This window comes from Artemia sp. Qi Xiang Cuo, chromosome 9 (genome assembly GCF_049724085.1).
Source record: "Artemia sp. Qi Xiang Cuo chromosome 9, ASM4972408v1, whole genome shotgun sequence".
NCBI classification, from domain to species: Eukaryota; Metazoa; Arthropoda; class Branchiopoda; order Anostraca; family Artemiidae; genus Artemia; species Artemia sp. Qi Xiang Cuo.
Window position 1 is genome coordinate 32,289,920 of NC_142802.1, and position 22,522 is coordinate 32,312,441.

The window sequence follows — 22,522 nt, forward strand, 5'->3', positions numbered from 1 at the left end:
GAAAAAAGATGTCCCTCTTCATCAACTACTATTTTTCTGTTGGCATTTTCTTTGAGCGCTACCATCACTGGATATCTCACTCTTGCATTTCCACCCTAACAAGAGTTGAATTTTTTTTATACTCCAAAGAAATTAAATTCCTTACTTTCATGACAATGCACACATACATTTCCAATAGTGCTACCATTTTTACTTGTTTCATAGTTTAAATACTTCTCTTTGTCAGCATTCAATGCTACAATAACATTGACATGTGGACACACTTTATCAAAATGCTTCATCTTCACTTTTTTTAAAGATATGGCTTATGTGTTTATCGTACTACTGCGTAAAAAATATTGATTTAATACATGCAATAGTGTAGGTAGTGTTAATATCTGGACGAGGAATATCATTGGGAAAGTCAAATTGTATCTCTGACCAATCACAGATTACAATTGTTAGAGCCATAGTCATATTTTCTCATTTTAAGATACGTACAAAAAAAAAGTTGAATAATTTCTAAGTTTCAAAAAAATTGTTTTTTTTTATGAAAAAAAAAATATTGAATTAGAACCATCAGTCTTCATTATTATGAATATCCGAAGCTGGACTTAAGTTTCACATTTGAATCAGAGAATTGACCTAGGTTTCACACTTGAACCAGAAAATTGTATTTTGCATAATTGTCTTAGAGGAAACTAGAGTTTATAGTCAAATACCCATATTAGCTCAGATTCTACAGAAATATTTTATTTTTCAATCCATACCTGGACTTAAGTTTCACCTATGAACCAGCAAATTGTATTTTAAATAATTTTCTTACAAAAAACTAGAGTTTACGGTCAAAAACCCTTATTAGCTTAGATTTTTCACTAGCAACTTGCCTTCCACTATAACTTCGATAATACATCCTTCTGCCAATCAATCCATCTCCCCCAAAACACTTTTCAGACAGTTATTGTTAAAAATTTTTATTTTAACTCATACACACGGGTTTTTCTCTAGCAACTCGGCCTCCACTATAACTACGCTAATACATCCTTCTGCCAATTAACCCATCTCCTCCAAAACACTTTTCAGTCATTTCTTGTTAAAAAATTTCTATTTTAACTCATTCACACGGGTTTTTCCACATTTGAACCAGAGAATGGACCTAAGTTTCACATTTGAACGAGAGAATTATATTTTGGATAATTTTCTTGCAAGAAAATAGAGTTTATGGTCAAAAACCCTTATTAGCTCAGATTCTACAGAAATAGTTCATTTTTCGATCCATACCTGGACTTAAGTTTCACCTATGAACCAACAAATTGTATTTTCCACAATTTTCTTAAAAAAAACTAGAGTTTACGGTCAAAAACTCCTTTTTTCTTAGATTGTTCACTAGCAACTCGCCATCCACTTTATATTCGCTAATACCTCCTTCTTCCAATCAACCCATCTCCCCCAAAACATTTTTCAGCTATTTCGTTTTAAAAAATTTTATTTCAACTAATCCACATGGGGTTTTGGCTAGCAACTTTTTTAATGGGTACCAATTAAAGAAAAATCACACGGAATCAGACAACCGAGTCTCTCAAACCCTGTAAAGCTCTTTTAAAAGATACAAGAACTACTTATTTAACACAAAAATTTCGTTTTTAATGAGCACTAAGTAAAGAAAAATCAAACGGAATCAGGCACCAGAGTGTCTCAAATCCCGTAAAGCTCTTTTAAAAGATATAAGAACTACTTATTTAACACAAAATTTTTGTTTTTAATGGGTACCAAGTAAAGAAAAACCACACAGAAAAGCCGTTATAATAGCATAGGAAGGAATATAAGCTCCTGGAATAGCATAGGAAGGGGACATAAACTCTTATAATAGCATGGGGGGGACATAAGCCCTTAAAATAGCATGGGAATTCCTATACACACAAGCAAATAACATGGCAATTCCTATACATGCAAGCAAATAACATGGGAATTCCTATACACGCAATCAAAAAAACTTGGGAATTCCTAAAAATGCAAGAAAAAAACAAGGGATTTCCTATACATGCAAGCAAATAACATGGGAATTCCTATACACGCAAGCAAATAACATGGGAATTCCTATACACGCAAGCAAATAACTTAGGAATTCCTATACACGTAAGCAAAAGCAAATCAACATACAAAGAAAGGAATTCCTATACACGCAAGCAAATAACATGGGAATTCCTATACACGCAATCAAATAACATCGGAATTCCTATACATGCAAGCAAATAACATGGGAATTACTATACACGCAAGCAAATAACAAGGGAACTCCTATACAAGAAATCAAATAAATAGTGAGTTACTGTACACTCTCAAAAATAACAGTGGATTTCCTATAACTGCGAGCAAAGAACCTGTGAAGTCGGATACAAGCAAGCAAATCACATTTTAATTCCTATACAGGAAAGCAAATAACCTGGGAATTTCTATTCAAGCAATCACATACCTTTGGAATTTCTCTACAAGCAATCATATAACATGGGAATTCCTATACAAGCAAGTAAATAACCAATGACTTACTATACAGGCAAGCAAATAACATGAGAATTCCTATACATTCAATCATATAACTTGTTTTTTAATAGGCACGCTTGAAAATAACATTGTAATTCCTATAAACGCAAGCAAATAACAATGGAAATCCTATACAAGTAAGCAAATAACATAATCATTTCTTTTATTCAAACACCAACCGCGAAAGAAGTTATCGTGTGTTGAACAACTTCTGATTGGCCCATCAAAATGCCCACGTCAAACGATACATTCATTGTGCAATTCTTATCAAAAACAAAAAGCTTTAGACCCCTTTTTTCAAATGAGAGTTAGCTCTAGCAACGACACTTTCCTAAAAAAACTAGTCTTGACTAAAGACAATTGGCCAAAAAAATCAATCACACTAGTACCGGTATTGCGTACTCATTCCTCTTTGAAAGATGTATTGACCTCTAGATTAGAATTACCTACCAGAAAAACCTGTTTGGTACGGGGGCGCAAGCAAAATAGTACCTAGGACTATACTCATAGATAACTCATTTTTGACCATTATGGTATATGCCGCACTTTTAATTATCACAGCCGAACTGTAAGCACGGTAAAACCATGATGACAATGATACACTTAAGGTGATTTTCAGTCTCTGTAAGGATACTAACAAAATTTCCGACTAGGCAACCTGATCTTCAGTGAAAAGCAATGAATGATCGTCAAATTTGTAAGCCTCAATCTTCTTATTATACTATGCCAATAACAATGTAAGAAATAGAAAACAAAAATAAACATTTATCTTTAATCAGACAGATCAAGTTTTTATGGACACGGAAGGACAATTCTAACGTATTATTCTTAAGAGAATTTCAAATAGCTCACCATTCATTGCACGGCACAAACATTCTTAACTTGGAAATATCTTTTGCGTGAAATGATGAATGTTTGCTAAAAACAAAACATTTGTTATTGCCATTTTGGTTATTAGATTATTCCCGAATGATGCATTCCTTTGTTGGTGGAGAAGAGAACAAATAAGTTTATATACTTAACAACAACAAAACTATCCACGTTTGGGTCACAGCGAAAAACCTAATGTATCATGACTTAGATTTACATAAAAAAAAATTAATTTGGAACACATGAGAGGCAAATATATTGCCCCTCCTTTAGAGCTTTTTTTTACACGTTTGAGCGTCATAGCATTTTACTGAATCTTCTCTTTGCATACTCATAAGGATATCTTTAGTCAACATCGAACCAGAAATTGGGTTAAAAGTCTATCTGAGAGACACAAAAGGTAATCGGGATTACAAATGTTTAAGATAACATTGTTACGATACCATTTTCTCAAACGATGTATTTGGCTTGAGGGAAGAAACTAATTTCTAGTCAAATTATTTGCTGAGTTTATTGCCATTATGATGAGGCTTTCTTTATGATATAATGGAAATCTAATGTATTTTTAAAAGCCTGCTGATCATATTATACTCTTCTGCACTTGTTGGTGTCTGTACACATCAAACAGCTATCCCTGCGAGTTTTCTTACCTGGCGTTATTTTAAAATTGTACTTTGTAAGACTTGCCCGCTTTCGATCATTAATCTTACAGCTCTCTTTTTATTTTGAAGTCTTTCCTCCAAGACAGAAATATCTAAAGCATTCCATAAATTTTAAAACTCCACAAGAGTATTTTGAAAACGCAGTATCGAATTCCAATCAATATACTTCTCAACAGCCAGCATTCTGAAATATAATAGAGTACAACTTAAAGAAAATTGCCGTTAGGCTCTTCGTCAAGAATAGGTCATAATTTTGGCACAAGACTAAGACATAAGACATCAGTTTTTCTGCACTGAATACGCTTATATGGCATATACAGTAAGGGATAAGTGTTTGGTGAAGCGGCGACAGCCGCATATAAATCAGGTTCTTCTAAACGGCTTGGTTCTGGGTTTCCTGACATTCTTTGTCTCAGGCTAGAAACTTCCCTAAAGAGTGATTTTGTCAAGGATGTCCTTTATTGATCACTGTTTTTCGCCCTTTTGGTCACTTAATAGATATTGAAATCCTCTAAACTTGATGTTTGAGTCATGCTTTTTTATTTCAGTAATATAATAGCTTGGGGACGGCCCATCGAATCCAGTACATCCCTTTTATAGACGACCGAACAGGGCTGGTCTATACAGCTGGTTAATAACATATGATGACAAAAACCCCTGAAGTGGAAGCTTTTGTTATTGAAGAACAGTCTAGTAATTAGATGGTTGCCTTTAATATGTTAAAAACAAAACTGCTTGTTTGCTAACTAACGTCCCACGTACCTTTTAGCATTATAACTTTTTTTTTAAATAGGCTATCAAGAAAATCAAGAGATGTTGTAAATTGAGTAGTCGCTTCTCATCTGATCTAGTCGAGCTACCATATGAAGCCAGTCAAATCAACTGTGTAAACGTTTGGATTAAAATCAGACTCCAAACTCTTAAATTAAGGGCTTAAGAGTAGAAAATAACCTCTTTCTTGTCCATTCCATGTATGCACGATCAAGTAAATTTTGTGGAAAATACGAATAGTTTGACATATATTTCATTTTTCCAATTAAAAATCATCCAAAATTGATTTGTTGATATTTAGCTATTTCGAATTCTTGTAAAATTGGATACATGAATTACAAAGTCAAGCTGCAAATTATTAATGCTTCACAAAAGAGCCTCAAACAATTAAAGCTGTATCAACATACTGAAATACGTAAAGTCATGGGATTTATTCTATCCCTCAGAACAGTCTCTGACGGTGAGGTTCATTACCTCATAGTTTTGATTTCAAAGGGAAACAAAAGCTATGGAAACTAATGAGCTAGCCGCAAACGCTTCTATGTAACTGGAAACATCACTGCTGGAAACGAAGATGCCTAAGCTTTGGAGGACGAATATTAAACTTCCGTGTTAATTGGTTTAGTTAATATAATAATTTTAAAAGATTTTAAATGGTTTTTAAATATAATGGTGTTAAAAGAACACTAGGTTAGCTTGTTGACATCAGGATTCAATCGTTCAAAAAAACGTAAAAAAGTATTTTATATTCTAAACCATTTCATATACAAGTGTGGATACTTGTATGATTTACCCCCTACAGATCAAGAAGTGAAGTCAGCCAAATACTAATAAAATATACCTAAGTATGATAAAAATATAATACTTTGGAAACAAATTTGGGTTATATATTTGCACATTACTTAGGGGTAAAGTACAGCAGGTCTGCATTCAAAATATTATAGCTAAAATAATTATGATATTATGAAGCAAGAATTGTTTCCTGACTTCATACTATCCAAATAATTTACCACCCTACCCCCCCCCCTCTAATGTGCTAAAATATAGCCCAAATTATATATTTCCGATCTTTTCTGTTGCTTCTTTTTGTCTTTTCTCCCGCTAAGTTGAAAGAAACTAGATAAAGAAACCGGTTTACAGTACGTCAATGCATGCACAATTTGAGCTGCAGGGTGTATATCGTACAAGTACCCCCGTGCGTTAGATTTTTACAAAAGTAGCGCATATGGTAGCCTACTTAACTCCTAAAAGTCAATGTTTCTTTACACTAGATTAATAAAAAAAATCATAAAAAAGTTTTTTAAAGAAAAGTAAAGACCATTTTATACTTAAGATCAGCAGATACAAATATCTGTTAAAATTCAAACTCAAAACAACCAGAAATTGCTATTAAAGAATAAATGAAACCCAAACCGAACAGAAATTAAATAAACAATCATAACAAAAACATACTACAAGTAATAACATAAATGAATAAATAGATTTTACAGCGAGTAAAAGGCTTAAAACGAAAAAAAATATTTTGCTATTGAAGTATAAATGAAACTTAAAACGAACAGAAATTAAATAAACAATCAATTCAAACAAACATACAATAGATATTAATATAAAAGAATAAATTAATCTTAAAACGAGTGAAATTTAAATTGAATGTGCAGATCAAGCTGAAAACGAAGAAAAATCACTACAAACAAATGTTTGGGAATTGCTTCCTTCTCTCACTATAAAAGTCTAAAACCTACTGAAGTTCATACAAGTACCACTTCTATAATAACCATTTGTGCCCCCGGGGCACAACTTACAACGCATGTCCCCGAGGCCTAGGGGGTTGTGTCGATCCCGGAATTTTAATATCTGATGTTTGGACTATTTTCAATAAAATGGTCATCTCAAAATTTTCATCGGATGGGTTTGTGGAAAAAAGACGTCGTGGGGTTAGTTGCCCCTTGGTCTCTTTTGACTCTAAAATTGAACTAGAACTTTCAATTTCCAATCAAATGAGCCCTTTCTGAAATTTATACGAGCATCCCTTCTATAAGAACCATATTTGTCCCCAGGGCATAACTTACAACGCCTGCCCCCGGGCCCTGGGGAGTTGATTCGACACTGGATTTTTTGTTATTTGACCGTTAAATTATTTTTAACAAAATGGTCATCTCAAAATTTTAATCGGATGGCTTTGGCTGAAAAGAGCGGAGGGGAAGGGAGCTAGTTGCCCTACGATAACTTTTGACACTTAAGAAGATAACTAGAACTTTTAATTTCCAGTCAAATAGGCTCTCTCTGAATTTTATGTGAGAATCCCTTCCATAAGAACCATATATGCCCCAAGAGCATAGCTCACAAAGTCTCCTCTGGGCCCTGGGGGGCTGTGAAGACACCGGAGTTTTTGTTATTTGAACTATTTAAAAAAAATTACTATCTGGTAGTTTTTATCAGATGGGTTTGGGGAAAAAGGGCGTGTGAGTGGGGGGGGCTAGTTGCCCTTGGATCGTTTTTAGCTCATAAAAAGTGTAACTCTTACCCCCCAGGGCATGGGGGAGACGACTGCCCCAGTGCCCTGGGGGGTTGTGTTACACCAGAGCATTTGTTATTTGACCTTTTAACCATTTTTAACAAAATAGCTATCTTAACATTTTTATCTGATGCATTTGGGGGAAAAGGGCCTGGAGGGGGGCTTAGTTGCCCTCTGATCTCTTTTGACTCTTACAAAGTGAACAAAAACTTTCAATTTCCAAACAAATTATCCCTCTCTGAGGTATATACGAGCATCCCTTCCGCAAGAACCATATATGTCCCAGGGCACAACTTGGAACGCCCACCCTCGGGCCCTGGGGGGTTGTGTTTACACAGGAAATTTTGTTATCTGACCTTTGAACAATTTTTAACAAAATGTCTATCTCAATATCTGATGCATTTGGTGGTAAAACGTCTTTTTTTTGGGGGGGGGGGGGCAGGCTAGCTGCCCTCCGATCATTTTTGATTCTTAAAACGTGAACTACAACATTCAGTTTCGAATCAAACCAGCCATCTCTGAAGTTTATGCGAGCATCCCTTCTATAAGAACCATATATGCCCCAAGGCGTAACTTACAACGCCAGCCCCCTGGCCCTGGGGGCTGTATCAACAGCGGAGTTTTCGTTGTATGGTCTTTGAATGGCTATCTCAAAGTTCTTATTGGATAGGTTTGAGGTAAAAATGGCGTCGAGGGTGGGGGGGGGTGTGCTAGGTGCCCTTCATTCTCTTTATACTCTTAAAAAGTGAACTAGAACTTTCAATTTTCACTCAAATGAGCCCTCTTTGAAGTTTATACGAGCATCCCTTCCATAAGAACCATATATGCCCCGGGGTATAACTTACAGAAGCTGCCCCCGGGCCCTGGGAGGCTGTTTTAACACCGGAGTTTTTGTTATATGATCTTAGAACTATTTTTAACATAATTGCTATCTCAAATTTTTGTCGGATGCATTTGGGAAAAAAGGGCATGGGGTGGGGGGCTGGTTACCCTCCAATATCTTTTGACGGTTAAAAAGTTAAATTACCTCAAAATACCTCAAACTACCTCAAAACAGTTCAAGACTTGAACTATTTTTAAAATAATGTCTATCTCAAAAATTTTTATTTCATGCATTTGGGGAAAAAAGAGAGGGTGGCTAGCATCCCTCCCATCAATTTTGAGTCTTAAAAAGTGAACTAGAACTTTCAATTTCCAATCAAATGAGCCCTCTCTGAAGTTTATACGAGCATCCCTTCCATAAAATCTTATACGCCCCAAGGGCATAGCTTACAATGCCTTCCCCGGGGCCTTAGGGGGTTGTGTCGACATCGGAGTTTTGTTATCTGACCTTTGAATTATTATTAGCAAAATAGCTATCTCACAATTTTTATCTGATACACTGGGGGAAAAGGGTGTGTGTGGGAGAGGGGGGGGGGTTCTAGTTGCCCTTCAAATTTTTTTATATCTTACACTTTTTTAAAAACTTAGTTATTGTTGTCTGAACTTTGAACTATTTGAAAAAAAATGTTTGTCTCAAAATTTTTATCTGATACTTTTGGGGGGAAAGGGCAGAGGGCTTGCTGCCCTTCGATCACTTTTGACGTTTAAAAAGTGAACTACAACTTTCAGTTTTCAATCAAATGAGCTCTCTTCGAAGTTTATACGATCATCTCTTCCATAAGAACCTTATATGCCCCCAGAGCATAACTTACAACGCCTGCCCCCGGGCCCTGGGGGTTTGTGTTGACATTGGAGTTTTGTTATTTCATCTTTGAATTATTTTTAACAAAATGGTCATCTAAAAAATTTTATCTGATGCAATTGGGGAAAAAGGGCGTGAGGGGACGGGGCTAATTGCCCTCCGATCTCTTTTGGCTCTTAAAATATGAACTAGAACTTTCAATTTCCAATTAAATTAGCCCTTCCTGAAATTTATACGAGCATCCCTTCTAGAAGACTCATATTTGCCCCCAGGGCATAACTTACAACGCCTGCCCCCGGGCCCTGGGGGCTTGCGTCGACCCCAAAGCTTTTGTTGTATGATCTGAACTATTTTTTAACAAAATGGCTACCTCAAAATTTTTATCGAATGTATCCGGTGAAAAAGGGCGTAGGGAAGGCTAGTTGTCCTCCGATCACTTTTGACTCTTAAATAGGGCAATAGAACTCTCGATTTTAAAATTGAATGAGCCCCCTTTGAAGTTTATTCGATGGCCCATTCCATATAACGTGCCTCTGGAAAAAAAAAACAAATAACAATAAAACATTGAAGCCGTATGGTCTTTACTATAGGCAACGCTATAGCGTTGCCTCTTATTACATTTTCCGAAGTTGAATTTATGATTATTTGACCAGCCCTTAAGGCCATCGAGTCCCGAAAGTCAACCATTTGAGCCTTGTGAGCTTGTGTATGGAATTTTGAAGTCTCTATCAACTCTTCAACATGGTTCCAAACAAAATAGCTCACAAGTGGAAGTTTTCTTTTTCAGAGGACGCAGTACTCTGCATTATATAATCAAAATACAGATAAAATAAATCTAAACGGTACTTGTATGCAATACAGTAAACAGGCGAAATGTGAAGGTTGGTTAATGCTAATGAAATGTTACAAAATAGAAGGAAAATATAATAGTTTAGAAACAAGTTTGGGCTATGTATTTGCCCATTAGAGGTGGTGGGGGTAAAGCATAGCATATATTAACCACGTAACCTAACCTAGGTACCTTTTTTGCCCTTTCAACCCCCCCAAAAAACTAAAGAATAAATAGTTTTCACGAAATGAACAACAGCTCACTAGCTAGCGGAAACCCGGTTTTGAATAGCATCTTTGACATTATATATTCGTTTCTCTTTGCGTGTCTACTGGATTGCTTACAAGTACCATCTAAATTTTATAATCAAAACTTTGGAGTTTTAATATAAAAAAAATATCAGGGATAAGTCCATAGCAAAGAAAAATGAATACATTTTCGCTAATAACAAAAATATTTATTCAGAATATTATTATGTTTTAAAGAGGCAATAAATTGTCATAAGTCGTTATAAGAATATTTTAAAAGTCATTTCAAAATGGCAAATGGTAAATGGCACAGTGCGCAGAATTTGAAGTCAGAAATAAAATGGAGTGGAAATTATCCTGTGTATGAATTTTCGTACTTTATGATATTAAGTAAATCTAAAAAACAATTAAGAAGTTTTGGTATTTACGTTTTAGAAATTAAACATTGATTTTGAAAACAAATTCAGAACGTGGTACTCGTAATGATTAGGGCTACATTAACTGTAACCTAACAAATAGAAAATATATATATATATATATATATATATATATATATATATATATATATATACAACCATAATCTTTCATATCTTGCTTTAAAGTGTGTTCAAGTTGCAAGACATACATGTCTTAAAAAAGATAAAGAAATGAAAACAAAGACGGTAGAACATCTCCAGAAACATGGGAAAAGCTTACGTCGGCAGTTTTCCATCCTCATGAGATTGTCCTGGCTCAAGGAATTCCAAGTCCACAGGGTCCATGCCTTCAGCCCTCGTTGGAGATGCGTAGCCAGTAATCAAAATTATCAAAACGCTAGTGGACAGCAGGATTTTCAGGAAAATGTCTTGTCGATTCCGTCTTGATTCAATCATGCTAAAGCCCATGGGGCAAGACCTGGAATAAGAGATTATTTATGAATAATTCTCTGAGAAGAGGTAGTAAATTTTTATTCGAGTAAAGAATCTAATCGTATTGATTTTAGAAGGACAGTATAGGTTCCTACTTAGATGTTTGTAGTGAAAGTCCTTTAAATCGGGGTTAGAAATTTTAAGAGGAAAAGTAAAATTATCGACAGTGATGTATCTAAGTTCTGGAAATAGAGCTTAAAAAATTATCTATTTACCCTTTATCAATCATGGAAGTAAGGTAAGAATTTAAAAAAATCCGCTAGAATTCATTCTCATTATCTTCGTTGCTTACATACTCTTTGGGGCAATTAAGACAGAATGATGCCCAAAACATCTCTCAGGGAGTCTGAACTCCTTCACGCCTCAAATAAAACTCCGAGAACTTTCTATAAATACATATGAATGACCGAAATTTGCAAAGAGAAGGGTTTAATCAAATCACGTCCGTCGAATCAGTAGCTGAAATCAGTAAGGAGGGTAAAACGCCCCATAGCAGCCAAAATTAAGAAAAAAACAGGTTTTTGAATAAACCCTTCATTGAAAAATATTTCTCATGGACCATTATTTTGGAGACTCTATTTTTGATTTAGGTTTAATTAAACAGTAATATGAAGCAACAAGGAAAGCTGCGAGATGATTGAGTTAGAGCTTGAAACCCCTCAAAAAGACGCTGGCACCATTAAAATTGCCAGCCTTTTACAGTCCCTCTATTTTGGCTTTAGTAGCGCATGCATGTCTCCAGTTTTTCTGGATTTTTTCCGAAAAAAAAACGATGAAATGACTTGTCGTTGTATGTTTATCCTTATATTAAGGGAAAATAACACTTCCCTTTGAAAGCCTACCTTATCTCACAAATGGCATATCTAACCTTAAAAACTATGGTTTTTAGAATAGTGTAGACCTCTGCCCGAATTGATGGATATGAGTAACCTTTTGTAAAGCTGCTCATAATTTTTGTTGTTGGCCAAAAGTATAGTTTTCGTTTGTCTTCTAGCTAGAGCCTACAGTTTGGGAGCTGAATTGATTATACACTCAATGTCAGAGAGGTCTATAAATTTTTCCCCCTAACTTCCGTTTCTTCGATGCATTTATACAGAATAATTCTAGAACTATAGAACTAGACATATTAAATATATAGGCTATGGCCACGACACATAATAGATACATGGGCTATGTAATTTGATAAACATATACTAAACCTATTTAACAAATCCAGAAATAGAACCCTTGACGCTATGATAACAAATGCATAAAGGGAAAAGGGTTGAGTCGCTGACCATAGTAAGCGAAGTGACTGGAGTAAGGTAACGCCAGGCTATTATTGGGAGAGCTGAAGACCCAACTAGCAGAAAGCCCCTTAACTTACCTTAACTAGCAGAAAGTGACGTCACGATAAGAAGCGTGTGAAGGCAGTGCTTGGGCTGCCAACTTTTGCGAAAGAAGAGAGGCGAGAAAAGTCAGTGAAGACTGGGTTTTTCTGGTATTAATATTGAAAATTCACTGAATCTGGCTAAGATGGCATATTGCTCTGACATTTAGGAATTAAAAATTATAAATATATTCAAAATTCATAGAGTCTGACTAAGAGAGAGTATTATTCACATTGTTATTTTAGGTCATTAAATAAAAAAAGTTTTTTTTTTAACTGAAAGTAAGGAGTGACATTAAAACTTGGAACAAACAGAAATTGTTTCTTATATGAAAGGGGCTGTCCCCTCTTCAGCGCCTCGCTCATTACGCTAAATTTTTTTCATTATTTTAAAAAATGAAGTTGCGAGACAGAGTCAAACTTCAGCGTAAAGAGCGAGGCGTCGAGGAGGGGACAGCCCTTGTTCCCCTTGTTTTTATTATTTAATTTCTGAACGTTTTTGAATCAATACAGCTTTTACTTTGGCTCACCGTACATGAATAATTAAATTTAAATTTGTCTATTAATTTTACTTTTTTTGGCTAAATGGCTTTCTTGAAATTTCGATCTGACGTAACCTACGAACTAACTTACGTAACGAATTCATTACGTATATTAGGGGGTTCACCCTCTAGTCAATACCTCACTCTTTACGCTAAAGTTCAAATTTTGTTTCAATTCTTTAAGAACGACCCCTTAATCGCAAATGAATAGCTCTGACGAAAGTATAAAAAAAAAATTAGCGTAAAGAGCGAGGTAATGACTAGGGTTGAACCGAATCACAAGCGTAGTAATTTCTGTCCGTTTTCAGTTTTGATGTTGCTCCTTACTTTCAGTTGAAAAAATTATTTTTTAAAATTTAATTTCTGATCTTTTTTTTAAATAATGCTGGGAAATCCGGCACCCCCTTCATAGCAATGACTCGTTCCCCATGAAAACTTCCTACGTGGAGGGATCCTCCCAAGTAGCCCCCGAACTCCCCCCCGACTATCAGAAAAAATCCCCCCTAAAAACCTCTGTATACTTCCCTATGAACAATACTATATGTAAACATTGGGCAAAGTTCATAACTTGCAGATCTTCTCCCGGGGACTGTGGTGGGATTAAGTCATCCTCAAAAACATTATTATTTGTTTTTTTACCATACTGAACAAAATGGCTATCTCAAAGTTTTGATCGGGTGACTTTGGGAAAAAATGAGTTTGGGAGGGGGCCTAGTTGCCCTCCATTTTTTGTCACTTAAAAAGGGCACAAGAACTTTTAATTTCCGTTAAACTGAGAACTCCCGCGATATTCTAGGACCACTGGGTCGATACGCTCACCCCTTGAAAAAAAAACAGCAACAAATAAACACGCATCCGTGATCTTTCTTCTGGCAAAAAATACGAAATTCCACATTTATGCAGATAGGAGCTCGAAACTTCTATAGTAGGGTTCTCTTGTACGCTGAATGTGATGCTCTGATTCTCATTAAAGTTCTAAGACTTTTAGGGGGTACTTTTAGGGGGTAAAACTAAACTTGATGAATTTATATATTTGAAATCAGCATAGAATCTGATTATTTTGATGAATGTATTTGTATCAAAATTCCGGCTGTTAGAGTTTCGGTTACTATTGAGCTGGGTCGCTCCTTACTTACATTTCGTTACCACGAACTGTTTGACAATTATTTCCGATGAGTCCACCCAGAAAAACTCGTTAGGAATCCAGCTTCGACCCTTACCATAAAAGAGTGGGAAATAGGAGTGCAGACATTGACATTTCAATTTTTTGTTTCTACCAGCACTATTACCAACACCAAGTGTTTAATTTGGTCAGAAACGGATATGTCGATAAGTCCTAATTATAGACCGAAAATTATGGGTAGGCTACGGTTCAAAATATACTTAGAGCGATTGGTCACTATGATAAAAATTTTCTACAACTCCTAAAATTTGTTGTTAGTCAGCTGGATGAGCTCCCTGCTCTCACTGGCGGAGTCACTACATCATTTACTAAAAATGTAAATGACTTGTGTCTTGAATTCAAAAGTTCCGTGTTGTTTTTGGGCGGCCATCTATCTGTTCGAGAGCTTTCAGAGGAGGTGCTGTAATAATGCCTAAGTTACAAACAATGTACTTTTCATGCATTATTTTTTTCCGTATAGGGTTAATGCCAATCAGAATGTAAATATTTCATTGCCTCATTTCCGGACCTCATTTAGGGCCGTGCTCATGCCTAAAATTGCAAATTAGGATTCCGTTGGCCCAGGGGTTTCCGTATGTAAGTGTCGAGCCGCTTAAGACCATTTGTTCTGCAGAAGATTATCAGATCTAGCAACATCCTTCCACCTCCCCTACCAATATCAAGCTTTTTCAGGCCCGAGGAACAATCTCTGAAAGTTCCACGCCGTTCAGACAGCAAAACTGAAAATGACCGCTGTTAGAAAAAAACAAACTAAAGCCAATCTGCCAACATTGCGAAATTTACACAGTCTAAAAGCTCGTTGGGTCATGTTATTTACAGAAATACACAAATTTGACCTTTCAACTCTTCTGAGGAAAATGGATCTATCAAATTCTTAATGTGATATTGTAGCTGGAGGGAGTAATAATACCAACACCGATACGGTGAGACTAATAGGGTATACAATTCTCATCAAATTAGTTCTACAGCCTCTAAAATGTGAAGCAATAATTACTGGAAGATGTTCTCTGTCGTTGAATGTCTATTGTAATAGCTCAATTGGTACCTTGAGGCCGTGCCTGAAAATTTCTGGCAGTTGTTACTTAGTAAAAGGAAATTTAAATCCTTTGTTATGCCATAATGATTACGAGCAGGTCAATATAATTTCCCAGTGAATATATTGATTGCCTGAGGGTGATCTCGACTTTGATTGAATGATATTGACTTAATCCATACAAGGATAAATACTGGATGAATTTTTTAACAACAGAGAAGTAAATTATAGAGAGTTAACAGTGTTAACATAGTTTTTCTTCAATTTTTATTTGAAAAATGTATTTATTTTTGAAAATGAGCGGTTTTACACTACTGGAAGTTGATGGAGTAGATAGCAGTGATATGAAGAGAAGAGTCCCCAACGTTGCAGTAGAAATTTCGAAGTGCTGACAAGTAAATCTTGAGTGTGATGAAATGTTTGGTGAATATGTAATATCATTAAGCAGACTTAAGTTCGAAGAACAGTTATGTTTTGCAGCAAAGGTGAATATAGTTCGTATCCCTGGACTACAAGATAAATTTGATGCAATCTTGAAGTAGGTCATCATGTAAAAAAAGTAAAATCTACAAATTCTTCTATTATTATAACTCTCTAAAATAAAAATGTTCCTATATCATGAGGTTTTCCTGGGTGGATATCTTGTTGGTGTTCATTCTTTTACTCCTCCCACTCTCTCTAAGGAGCCAATTGGTGATGACATTAATTGAGTAATCGGTGTAAAAGAGTGTTTTTTTTTTCTGGGAGCGCTAGTTAGTTTGTAGACAGCAGTGTGAGAGTCAATAGTAAAAAAATGTATCACACATGTCCTGTATGCTTTTACATATTGGTCAGCTGGTCTTCCTGTAAGAACTGCACTATTGTAAATGAATATGATGAGAAGTTCAGATTGTGCAATCTATGTAAGCTACATAGAGTTCAATATGCCGTTCAAATTAATGATTGTGATTCATGTATTTAAAAGTTTATAGCTCTTATACCAGAGGATTCATATGTTCCAACCTTCACTACGATAAGTCTGATCAGAGGAAAATAACCATCCTATTATGATTATGAAAATACCTACACAGACTATTAGTTTACTTCTAAGAGACTGGTATTGTCGTGGTTTGAAATTGTTTTGGGAGAAAGAACACGATCAATTGTTGGAACAACAAGAGAGTATTGTTTCAAACGTCATCAATATGAAGACAATAGATTTTATGAAAGCCTGCTTATTTTCATTTGGCACTTACAGAGAGCAATTATTCATTTGAGAATTTGTATGTGATATTGCATCAAATAAGCAAATAGAAAAACCTCAGTTTTATATTATGAATGGAAAAATTGACATCGACTTCCCAAAGAGACGCAATAAGAGTTCTTTTTTTCAAAAATTCTTTGAAGTTATAGCCCCGATATCAGAACACAAAATACAATAGTGGAACCCACGGATTTTGGTTGAAAAATCTCACGCTCTCTTCCGGTTTTGAACAATAGATTTCCCCTTGCTTTTAAAAAAAGGTCTTGATATGGGGATTTTAGAATATGCATGGTAGGCTAAGAGGATCGAAAATTAAACAAATTTCATTGTTAAAAAGATGCATAGCCAGTGACCAGTCCTTATGTTCGATGAACTACTATTAAAAATGATAATGGCATTGTTAATACATTGAATGTATGCCTGTTCGTGCAAAACTCAAACCATGAGTGCCTGAAAAGTCCAAAAGAAAGATACCGTGAGTTTTTGAAAACTTTCAATCAGTTATTTCATTTTCAAATAGTTGTGAATCTTAATCTAGGAATTACATTGTCAACTCATCCAGGGGTCTGTAGGATTTATAAAAAAAATGGACTGTAGGGTGGTATTCCATTCACTTTAAACAACAGATAGGAAAGTCCAAACATTTCAAGCTTGTGTGGGAGCTTTTCCATGATCCCACTGCACTGGCACTTTTTGAAATTACTAAGGCAAGTTTTGAAGAAATTTCACCGTTGATACATGAAGATCAGTGTACGTGCGTGAATCTGTGACAATATGTCGTTGGTTGGTGATCGCATGTGGAACGTACGGTTTGGTATTTTTTCTATTGGCTGTCAATTTTTCAATTGCTAAAGCAACAGAACTAAAAACCTGTTTCTTTTTTAGTGGAAGTTTTGCCGAATTAAGAGTGACAGATACATTAGGTATGTCCGCAAGTACCTTTCACAAAATGAAATTTGTTGGAGTGAGTATTAATTTTATATCCACCTTAATATTCGGCGGTAACCATTAAGATATACTAAATTTTTAGCGACTCATTTTTGCCAACCAAATGCAATCCGCTCTTTGTTGTTTTTCTAAGTGTACTCTTAGTCTCTGTGCCTTCCTTGTATTTCTATCCCATTGATAAGCCTCTCCATTTCTTATAAGACAATGGAATCATCGTCATGAACTGTATTTAGCTCGTATAGTTTGATAGATTGTTGTTAGTGCTCTCCAATGTTCCATATGTGTACATAGTAACTTGCCTAAACATAGTAACTTGAACAATATACAATTTTTATTGGACAATCCTTCGGCAAGAGTTAAATTTTTATTGGCAGATTTATTGAATGTCACATGCAAATCTGTTAAAGTGGAAAATAAATCAAAGAAATAGTCTTCATTCGAAAAAATTGAAAATAAATATTTTTAGAGGGTGCTTGTTGCGGATAAAACTGTTCATAGTAACCATGTTTTACACCGACGTATTTCTGCAATATTTTCTGCATTAAAAAGATTTTGACATGAAATGACTAACAGATGGGATTCCTTGTGTGGTTGATATACCATCTCTCTTTCTCACAAGAGTCTAGGAAACACAATCCTTTTTCAATCTAGCAATTTTCTTTCTTTGTGAGGTCTTTTGTTTCTGTCCTGAGTAGAAATTGATGAGAGATGAGGTGGTTCTCAACTTTTATAAACTTTTTCTATTTTGTCGAGATTTCAATTCCTTGCTGAGGGATCGTGCAATGAATCTGAGGTTTTCTGAAACGCTTACCTTAAAATATTTGCCAGAGCCTCGATTGTGCGCTGTAGAAGATGCCAAATCTGTGGCAGCCGGTACGGCGTATATTTTTTGCCAGGGATAGGGCTGAGCAAAATTGCCTAGAAAATCAACTGCCAAGACCATAGCCTTAGATCGACGAGCGACTCTCGTAATAGTCAATTACATGACCAAATTGTTGTGGTCTAAGAGCAGTAACATAGCAATCAATATATAAACCAGAGAGTCTAATTTGTCTATTAGCCATCTAATTACGCTTGATCACAGCTGAACCGTTTTTTTTTTGCTAAAGTATCTTCTAATTATGTTCTCAATGTCAGCTAAAAGAGTTACAAATATGAAGTGTTTACGAGGATATATTAAAGTTGCCCTATAATATCCTGAAGTGAGTAGGCAAATGGTTCACATCAATCACTTGGCCATTGCAGCCTTTATTGGCATGTGACTGTGATAAAGCATTGTATCATATTTCTTTAATAGCTTCTTTCCATGTGGACTACCAAATTCACTTCCTCGATTCGTTTGAAATTTTCTATAGAAATCTTGGTCAAAAATTGTTTCTAGAGCCTTAGCAAATTCTTCACCTCTGTTTTTTGCAAAGGAATAGCACATGCTTAGCCACTAAGGACACTAATCACACGTAAAATATACTGGTAAAGCCTATTGTAATGCCTTTGAATGTGGTCTAGAGTCAAAAGATCTTCCTACATAATTTTCAAGGGGAATAAAGCTTTAGTTTTTAAATAATGATTGCCACGAATAATGTGATTTCGATGTAGAATGTAACTTGGTTTATTCTGTATGTATTCTCTCGATAGACTATTTTTAATTTCCGTCACTTGTGCAAATGAACCAGGGGTACCTAGACTTCTCCCTTCAGCAATATTCTCACAAACACGTTTCAAAACTTCTACCATTTTGAATACAAACTCTTGCTAATGTAGCGTTGTAGCGTTGTCATAAAAACTTCAAAAAGGGCTCATTAAATTGAAAAGTGAAAGGTTTACGGCCCTTTTAAAAAGTCGAAAGTGATTGGAGGGAACCTAAACCCCCTCTCACGCCCAAAACCTCTAAGGGCAAGGGTATTAAGTTATGCCCTTGGACATATAAGGTTTTATAGTTAGCGTTGTTGTAGAAACTTCAAAAAGGGCTCATTCAAGTGGAAAGTGAAAGGGCTAGTGCCCTTTTTAGAATTCGAAAGTGATTGGAGGGCAATTACTCCACCTGTCATTCCCACCATTTCCCCTAACACATCCAATCAAAATTTTGAGTTCAATTTTTTCTTTTTGATTTAAGTGAGTTCTTTCCTTTTTAAAAAAAATAATTTTGTGGAAAAATTGATTTTAATTAATTACAATAAACACCCATGTCCAAATTGTTCTTTAAATAATGTGTAGGCACCCTCTTGCAAGGTTTTTTGATTTCCTCATTGTATGTTTTCACACAGTCCTTCAGACCAGCAACTACGTCATTAGAAATCAAGTCGTCTCCTTTTTCTGATTTTATAAGCCACGCAGTATTGCTGCCTAAGTAAAGACCGAAATGGGCACAGTGTTTTTTTTTCCACGACACTTCACATGGAAGAAGTTGTCATAGAAACTTCAAAAGTAGCTTATTCAATTGAAAATTATACTTTTTTACTCTTTTTAAGGATCCAAAGGGATTGAAGGACAACCAGCCACCTCATTTCCCCAGATATGTCATTTCCCCAAAAACATGCAATCAAAATTTTGAGATAGCAATTTTTTTCAGCATAGTTGCAAGGCTCAGTAATTATGTCTTTGGAGATGCCACCTCCCACAGCCCTCAGGGCTGTGGAAGATCCTCCCTACAGAAAACCAGCCTCCCCAGCCTTACTCTTTCCCCCACAATGCCTCCGATCAAAATTTTTAGAGAGTTATTATTATTTTCAAAATTGTCCAAAGGTCAAATAACTATGGTTCCAGGTTTGAAAGTTCCCCCTGCCCTCGGGGAAAGGGCATAACATACAAAGTTTTTATGGAAAGTATGGTCGTGCAAACTTTGGAAGGGGCTCAATCGATTGGAAATCAAGACTTCTATTGCCCTTTTTGAAAGGCAAAAGTGATCGGAGAGTAACCAGTCCCCCCTCCCCCCTTCACGCTTATTTCCCAAGATGCATCCGGTAAAAATTTTAAGATCCGTATTTATAATGTACTTTAGTAAAAATTGGAGTACGAGAGGGACGACTTCCTTGTTCATATATCTGATAATCTCTGTTGGTTTTGAGCTGAAAATCATTTTTTTGACCCATTGTAAGTTCATTATTGGTTTCATTTTTTATCAAGTCTAATATCAAAGTCTTTTAATTTTTACTTCATTATTAATTATAATTTTTTATAGTTTTGTTTTGCTCTGTTTAAGACATATCTGCGCTCTTTAATTTCGTTAAAACAAACTTGTTTCTTTCTACTTAATAAAAATAAAAACTTATTTGGAGCATAATATTTCACCAAATCTGGATAAATGGACCTGTCCCAATTGCTAAAATTCACCCGAAAGCTGATGTATTCACCTTTGACAAAACCATCAAATAAATTACTTTTAACATGACTGAATCTGTATCCCCATAATAAACTTGAACTTGTCCCTCCGTAACCGTTGGAGCCTAAACAAAATGCAACATTTTTTTCATCTGACAAACGTATATGAGCCGAGCATACATGAAGTGTACCAGTAGACTTGTGATCTTCACAATAAACAATCCAGCTTCGGTATTCAAAACATGCCATCAGTAGGGGTCACATAAAAGTAACAGAAAAAGTGCATTCGGAGCATCAAATTCTTATTGGGCGCTCGCAACGGAGCGGTAGAGTTGTCTACCTAATCAGTGCTAGGCCATAAGTTAGTGTTACACTAATAGCGTATTTTTCGTTGAAACTTCCGCTATTCACTACGAACATGAGACTTATGTGGTCACAAATGCCCTTTTTAAGCATTTTCCCCTTGGTAGACAACTTTCACGAGTTTGCCTCACCCCTCAGAACAAGTTCCACGAGCACACATAAGGAGTAACTTGTAGAAATGTAGCTAGCTTTAATTTTTTCCAAAAATGAAATTCTTCTTTCCCTTGTATGTGGTTTTTAAAGTAGCTTCATATCTGGTGAATTATGTAGGTAAGTAAGTAAATGCATTAGGGAATTACTTTCTTTCCCCTCATATTTTTACGTAAAAGTAAGGCAGGAAATAATTGGGCTAAAGATTTGGCAGATTAAAGAAAAACAAATACTTCCTCCAATTTTTGTATTAGTGTGTAGTAGTAGTGGACACGTCCAAAAATATTTATTTAGTGTTAGCCGGACAAAAAGTTAAAGCAGTAAGAACTTGCAGTAACCACATGGAAGTAAAGAAGAAAATACTACAGTAATTGCACAACTTAAGAAGGGAGGAGACATGGTCTAGAAATTCCCCCTCCGTTGTATCTGTTCCTAATTGGTATACGGTTTAATGCTATGGGATCAAGATTAAAAGAATCTTTTAGTTATTCTAATGTTGCTACGGGTCTCTTTCCTCACTTGCTCCCTTGCATCTGTTCCTGATTAGTATACACTTTCAGCCTATGAGATTAAAAACATCAGAATCATTTAGTCAGTCAATTATTACTATGGGTCTGTTTTGAGTCGTTTGACTGATTATTTAAGAAGAATGCCATAGTCATAATAATTTACTTTCAATATGTGAAAATTAAAGAATTTGTGTTTCCTTTTGAAGGCCAAAATATTGCTTCGCTCCTTTATGACTTAAGAAAAATATCTTCTAGCTTTCAAAAGGAAATTAAAGTACTATTTTAAAGCCTAAAAAAAGCAAAAATTAGTCACAAAATAATTCCAACTTAAGACGAACGGAAATCACCAAGAATAAATAAATCAAACACAAAACGAACAAAAATCAAACTAAATAATCCCATAAACCACAAACATAGTATATTGTCCCACAAAAACTTCCCCAACAGAACATCCCTCCCTGTTGACTCTCCCTTCCTCCTTGGAAAATTTCAGCTAGGTAATTACCCCCCTTCCCCCCTAGAAAATTCTACCTGGAAAATTTCCTACCATCTCTACAGAAATTTCCACAGAGAAAGTGCAAAATACGTACCCTTCTAAATAGCCAATTCTAAGGTGATAAGAATTTTTGGAACTTTGTTAACGGAAAAGGCTTGTTAAATTTCATTAAAAAAAAATTAGACATCTGATCATTTTTATCTGATCGACATTTCGAGGTACCCATTTTGTACTTTCTCTTTGGCTGCTCAATTTTGCCTGTTTGGAAATTTTCCTTAGGGGGAGGGAGAAACAATCAGGAGGAAATCTCCATGGGAGAGACTTTTCCTTGGGGGAAGTCCTCGACGGTGGGGTTTTACTC

The 22,522-nt window shown here is 35.5% G+C and overlaps 1 protein-coding gene across 1 annotated transcript in view; it reads right to left on the bottom strand.

Annotated features, from left to right (window-relative positions):
- Positions 1 to 22,522, bottom strand: part of LOC148948579 (glycine receptor subunit alpha-4-like) — a 231,573-nt gene that overhangs the window by 188,684 nt on the left and 20,367 nt on the right. Inside the window, exon 2 of the mRNA XM_089094970.1 lies at positions 10,796 to 10,993. Within this exon, the coding sequence (XP_088951096.1) occupies positions 10,796 to 10,983 (188 nt within the window). The 5' untranslated portion in view covers positions 10,984 to 10,993. The remainder of the gene's footprint in view (positions 1 to 10,795; positions 10,994 to 22,522) is intronic.